Source organism: Pterocles gutturalis, unplaced genomic scaffold (assembly GCF_000699245.1).
Source record: "Pterocles gutturalis isolate BGI_N339 unplaced genomic scaffold, ASM69924v1 scaffold48843, whole genome shotgun sequence".
Lineage (NCBI taxonomy): Eukaryota > Metazoa > Chordata > Aves > Pterocliformes > Pteroclidae > Pterocles > Pterocles gutturalis.
In genome coordinates, this window is record NW_010124809.1 from 1 (window position 1) to 7,168 (window position 7,168).

Here is a 7,168-nt window from a genome sequence, read left to right on the forward strand (position 1 = left end):
GGTTGTGCTGCAGCGCGACCTTTGCCCCGGGGACCTGCCTCTTCCCGGCCAGGCCGCGCAGCTGCCAGCAGAGTTCAGCGCACTGCGCCAGGCCTGAAAAATCGAGCACAGAGCTCAGCGGCTCGAATGGGGGCAGACATCTACTACAGGCATTTCCATAAACCTCTTTTCCCAGGAAAACATTAATACGTGCAATAGGATCTGAGAAAGTTAATACCTGACAGCTCAGATTTACAGAAATATATTTTTTGGGGAGGCCCAAAATGAACCCTAACCCTAACCCTAACCACTGTACCCTCCGTCCCCCTCTCTGTTATCAGCTCTCTCTGCATTATCCAGTTCCACCGCACACACGTCCTCCCTCCATCATCCACAGACCTCCATCCCTTCCTCTCCCTTCCCCTGGACAACTGTGTAGGCCTTTGGGCAAGGCAGAGGAGAATTTTATGCACTGAATTTTACTCACTGCCAACTGAAACACCACGAAAGGGATGAGTAAGAAGTTTTATCATTCCAGCCACAGACAAGAATTAAGAGATTCCATTCTCAGCCTCAAGGAGAGAACATGTACTGCTGTACAACCTGCCCTGGAATGGTTTGGAAATTTCAGATGACTGACATGACCTCTGATTAGCATATAGCTGGCCTCCAGGCTGCTTTATACTGAAATTAAACCCACAGCCTGTAGACATGGCATTTTCTGCATTTTAACGACTCTGCCCCCCATCCCATGGCAACAGAGGGAGGCAGGAATACCAGTAATTGCCTCTACATTTATCACTGTGTAACCAACAAAAATTTAACACAAACCTAGCAATGTAATGCTCTCATCCTGTAACAGATACCCACAGTCTCATTTACCTGGAATGTTTTTCTTCCAAAGTTTGCAACACTTCCCCCCCCTACACTAACTGCAGATTATCTAGCTGTTACAGCTGTTCCGATGAAGGTTTGTTGTTTTACAAGGTTTCCTCTTCTGGAGTTTTCTGACAACTTCTCATTGCCAAACAAAGAAGGTGAATAATTGTCACAAATCCAAACACATTTTATCCAAGAGCCATCTCATTTGGAAGCAAATGTAGCAGTTTAAAAGAAAACAAAAAACAAAACAAAAAAGGGAAAACCTATGTTGCTGGGAAACGGTGACTAACGGAGCTTCTGCTGTAAACATCAGATAAATATTTTGACATCCAAGGCTTACCAGAAATAGCATTTTTTACAGCTAACAAGGGTACAGACTATTCAGATGCAGTAAAAGTCTCCAAAATCTGAATTTTGAAAGATGACAACATATGAAAATAGTTATTCAAACTACATGCAGCAGAAGTTGTACTATTGAGCAATTATTTAGAAAAAAAACCTGTTTTGCAGGTTGCTTTAACAACAACAGAAAAAAAAGCACCATAAAATTAAATAAGTGCAAATGATCAAATTCACACTCACAAGTCTTTTGGTTTGAGAAATCCTACATGACTGCACTAATGATTACATTAGCTGGAAATGAGAATTGACTCCAGAGTTGTCTTCTGGACTTATGAAGCCCTTCATGTTTCATAAAGACGAATACAAGTGGGAAGCATCTGCCTGCTCAAGAGCTGTATCTCATGTCTGTCATGACTAAAGGAAATGGTTTTGCATACCTGTAGCACCAAGTGGATGTCCCTTTGAAATCAAGCCGCCACTAGGATTGATAACCCATTTTCCTCCATAAGTATTGTCTCCTCTGTCAATCAGGTCACATGCTCTTCCTATTAAACAGTATTTATAAAAGAAAAATGTTCCTTACTTAAGTGATCTTTCAGTTCTACTGTCACTTACCAAAGATGCTGCCTGTTAGTCACAACCTAGGAAATACTACACCATGGATTTTATAAAGAGCAGACTGAAATGAGACAAACTACATTGAAGAGACTTGCTTACACCACTGGAGAAAGCGTAACACAGAAAAGAAGTAAAAGGGCTAGTGTCTGATACAAAAGCTTTTTTAAATCTCTGTTGAACTGTTTTGTTGATATACAGTATTATGATAAAATCAATACAATGAAGCTGTTCATTATTTCACTAATGAACCTGCAGTGATAACTGTGGTTTTTGTAACTGTAATTTGTGGCCCCCAGGATGTAGAGGTCCTAGTGAACACCAAGTCGAACATGAGCCCTTGCCAACAAGAAGGTTAATGGTATCCTGGGCTGCATTAAGATAGCAAATAAAACCATTCATAAGACTAATGCTTAGACTTGCTTAGCTTATGCCTTCAGCAGACAGTTCTCCCTTTTAACCCGCTCCTTACTCTTCATTCTTGTACCAGCTTTTCAGCCTACGTTATTAATGTTGCAGTCTAAAAAAGATCTGCCACAATTCCTGTATTTATAACTTACTTCTCCATTAAATGAGAATACCAGGCTAGTCTTGCACATCTAAATCCACAATTCACTAATCTCTTTGTCTAATTAGTCTACCATTCCCAGGTAAGTTTCACATACTAGTAAGGTCAGACTGACTGAAAGGTGGTGAGATTTGCACTATTAAATTACTATTAAATATACACAAGACTTATTGGTCAAATAGACAAGTACCACCAGGATTCTTCTGTTACTACTATTAAAGGAATGAAGCTAAAGAGCTTAATATACCTATTTAAATAAAGTCAAACATTTACCATTTTTACTGCAGATACCATAAAAACACAGCAAAGACAGTAAAAAGGAAGCATTCAAAGGCAAATATTAGAAGACGTACAAACACATAAAAAACCTTCCTGAAGATCTATGAACCTGTTTCAGTGACAAAATTTAGACTGAATACAGTACACCATCTAGTGACAGAGTGTGGTATTTTCTCAAAATTAGTTGAAGAAAGGTTACAACACATAATCATTTATGCAAAGCAAGAATACATTTAGAGCTTAAATATATCAAATACTGAAGCAGACGTTCAATGCATTATTTATTTGAAATCAAACAAAAACCTCTTCAGTAGAAAATTTTAGTGGTCTGACTTACATCCATAGAACTGAACTCCAGTACCTGCTGTAAATAAAATTAAATAAATATACACTGATAAAATAAATAAGTGTAATAAAATTACACTGATCTGGACAGACTGCATTGTTATACAGCTGACTTTAGAGGCACGTCCACAACTTGCCAACAATTCTATGTTCATAGGCAAAGATGGTTCAAGATTTCAAAAAAAAGTCATATCAAAGATAAGTAACTTGGTAAGGCTCTTGACAGGCAATTCTTGTCAGACTTTTATCTTCTTAAAAGAAAATATAAAGATGGAGGGAAATCTTGGGATAGGTAAGTATATAGCCCTGAAAAAGGGCATAATAGAAAGATCACAAGAGTACTTAATTTCCTTGCTCTGCTTGCTTACAAGAGCCATTCCCGCACAAGCTAGACACATGATTTCACATTGTTGTCCAACATTTTAATTTGCCTTGTGCATTTGTTTAGAGATCACAGTAACACATTCATTTGTTAAACTAATTCTAGAGTTTGCAGCTCTTCCTTATGTTACTAGAGCGGTAACTTGCTTTTCTGTCTTATGAGGTTAGCTAGTCAAACTTTCAAATATAAAAGATCTGTCAAACAGAGACAACTCAAAGTTTTAATTATATGAACAGATAAAAAGATATTTTTAATGCTTTCCATTTTAATAAAGCAATTCTCTCCATTGATACATTACCTTCTGGACAGAGTCCCAGAGCCTCGTAGGTAATGAACTCATTAACTGAGAAACAGTCATGAAGTTCGATCACATCAACATCTGTAGGTTTTAGGCCTGCTTTTTCAAAACATTTTTCTGCAGCTTTTTTAGTCATATCATAGCCAACCTGCAACAAGAAGAAATTGTAAGTTAAAATACCATTAAAGAAACATAGCTAGTAATTTCATTTCTACACTTGATTTTAAACATGCTTCTAGATATCCTTTACGTGAAAGTAACCTGTAGGAGGTGGCATTCTAACTTATTTTAATGCATCACATACCACAGCGTTTAATATTCAGACAGTGTGAATTGTATAGAAAGAAATAATTCACGCTAAGCCTTATTGCTGGCATGTGGAAACTTTTCTGGGGAACATCCTCTATTTTCTCAACCTTGCTCACAAGCCAAATTGCTCCTTTGCATGACTCTGACCAACAGCCTTGAAACAAATCCTCAAATTGTCTTATTACCTTTTTCTATCAGCCATCTCACTAGAATTGTATTTGAAACCCAAACAGAACATAACTAGAATAGGAACTATTGGGTGTTCTAATGGTTTGACTTACATCCAATTATTTTAGTCAATTCACTGTGGGACCCAAATTTTGCAGTTCTACTCAAGCAAGTAATCATTACTATACCGAACAGGTTATTTCAGCTTCGGTTTTACACAGACATAAGTAAAATTGTTTTAAGTTTTATTATTATAAATGGAAACAATAAAGAAATTTGTTTCTTGCTGTTCAAATAAAAAGGAGACTTGAAATAATTTGTTAAGAACTAGGTTTTTGATAGCTTGTTTATAAATTTCTTACTGTTATTCTTTGCTTACTTACTTGTCTAAATAAAATTATTTTTACATTCACCACAAAGCATAATTTGTTTGCTTAATTACATGGAAATGTCTACAGTATCATTAGAACTTGCAGGTATTTAAAAGAAAACCCTGAGGAGCATCAGGGAATACGGAATTGTAAACCTACCATCTTCATACAGCTGTTTTCTTCAAACGTGCTTGGGTAATCAGTTGCCATCACCTGGGCTAGAATTTCCACGGCTTTTGGCTGCAATTTATGCCTTTTCACAAACTCCTCACTAGCCAAAATAGCAGCTGCGGCTCCATTTGATGTTGGACTGATTGAAAGAAAAATAATTATGTAATAATTCTAAATTAGTAATGTCAATCCTCCACAGAATTATCTTTTAATACAAAAAAGGACAAAACCAAAAAGGACAAACGTAAACCCACTTTCTTTGGCTGACGCCAATGAAACTATAAATTCCATCAGTGTTTGCTGGACACTTTGAGTAATATTTATAACAGACATCTGAAAAGCATGACATCAAAAAAAAAAGTATCATTAAGGTTTTTCAGTTTAGAAAAAATAAAAGCTTCTACTTGGCTATAAACATTGTTAACAAGCAGCCTTTCAGGAGTGCATAGGAAAGGCTGAAGAATTAACAGCAAAGGATGCACACTGCTAAAAGATACAGAATGCCGTGAGAACCCCAAAGTACAAAATGTATTTAAGCTTACTGTATCATACTGTGAACAAGTATCTAGACAGTATTTGGTCAAGACAGAGATTCCACATTTGTTTTATTTATAAGAAGTTTTACTTAATATAATACGTAAATTTTAATTTACATGCAAACAGGCTGTTAATGTAAATAGATGTCCTACCATATTTGTCTTAACATCAAGATTTATTTCACAATGCTAAGTCATCTCCTTACCAACACTGTAAGACAGTCAAGTAATCAAAAATTTTGCGAGAATGCAGAACTTCATCTAATGTGTACTCCTTTTGGAACTGGGAATACCTAAGGAAAACATACAGATACTACCTTAGTTTTAGTACAGCCCTTAACAGTAGACATACTAACATCACACTGTTAGGCATCTATAGAGCTGTTTTTATGAAGTATAAGGCACTGGATATAGAATTTATGCCGGGTATAATTCTCATTCCATAATAAAGAATACACTCTGCAAAGTATTTCTAAAAATAACAACTCAGTTTTGCATGAATTTTGTAACAGCAACATATGTTCAATACAGAGGTAGAGTACACTACTCACGGGTTGTTAGTTGAATGGCTATGATTCTTCCATGCAATTTTTGCAAAGTATTCTGGATTTGTCCCTGGAAGGGCAAAGAAAGCTGTGTTGAAATACTCTCTTTACCCAGACAGTGCTAATGTAGCAGTTTAAATATTGTGTCATAAGAATTTGATCTTTACAAGCACCCTTACAAAAGACTCACTTATCAAGGCTCTCCTTAGAACTCAACTTAGATCTAAAAATTAGATAAAGACTACTAAACATGGTTTGAGTTTTAGCTAACAGAACATCCTACTTCGATATAAAACACTTACTGACACAAAAATAGAGAAAATAAGTGCATTTGAGGTATTTTCATATTACTGAAACTTGAATGCTCATTATCCCATCAGTGCCAAATAGCTGTAGTGAAATATTGGAGTCTAAGTCTAAAATTTTTCCATCTAGTAGTCTAAAACTAAGTGCAAATAAAAGACACTCAACATGCTGGCCTGTTACCTTGGAGCCAATTCCCTCACCTGGTGAGGGCAGAAACGGCAGTGGCAGCAGCCTAGTACTATATATTGAATTAAATACCCGAAAGCTTTTGTCAAACAACTCAGTCCCAAGCCTATCTACCCATCGTAAGACACAAGGAAAAAATGCAGGAAGTTATGCAACCTTATTGCCCAGACCTTACAGAAGCAAAAACCATACTACTAGCATGATTACCAGACACTCTGCATGTACAAACAGCCTTAATTTTGTCTCCTGACAGTCTTGTTTGCCTACACATCACCAACTTTTCTGTAGATAACTCTTTATCCAAATGTATTCCCGTATGTGTTAGATGTTGCTGCTGTAGTACTTGGGTAAAAAAGGAAAGGACATTGAATGCTAGAATTTTTTTAAAAACAAAATCCTAATACACATTTAAATCACTTCATTAAAAGAAGACAATGAAAAATGTATTTTAGCATACCATATTTCTCCATATGTTCTTTGCCAGCACTTGCAAACATCTGAGGTGCCACTGGTGCACTTGCTAAGCCGTATTTATTTATCATAATTTCCAAATGCTTGTCCATTGGATTAGTTCTGTCTGCAAACTAAAAAGAACAGAGATAGTTATAAAGCAATTCTTAAATTCCTTTTCTTTACAATATCACCACAAAAATGCCAGGGATTTCAAGCAAAACAGAGGTTCTTATGATATTTTAACAATTCCACTGGACAGTGACACATTTTGAAGCCTTCATAATTTTCCAACTATAAGAAAGAGTAAATAAGCAGAAAATGCTTAACATTATAATCACTGCACTGACTCATGGCAAGGACCACTCCTATATGACTTCCATCACAGTCAGTATTTTCAGCAGAGGACTTCAGGTATTTTTCACCTCAAGCTTAA

At 36.3% G+C, this 7,168-nt stretch overlaps 1 protein-coding gene across 1 annotated transcript; it reads right to left on the reverse strand.

The window, feature by feature from the left end:
• Window positions 1-3: 3 nt before the first annotated feature.
• Window positions 4-6,866, reverse strand: LOC104465347 (non-specific lipid-transfer protein; the record flags this gene model as incomplete). Its single annotated transcript, XM_010078350.1, has 7 exons — window positions 4-93; window positions 1,641-1,748; window positions 3,691-3,838; window positions 4,698-4,848; window positions 5,452-5,538; window positions 5,797-5,860; window positions 6,740-6,866. Coding segments are annotated over 7 exons (775 nt in total), but the record flags the coding sequence as incomplete, so codon positions are not given.
• Window positions 6,867-7,168: the final 302 nt, after the last annotated feature.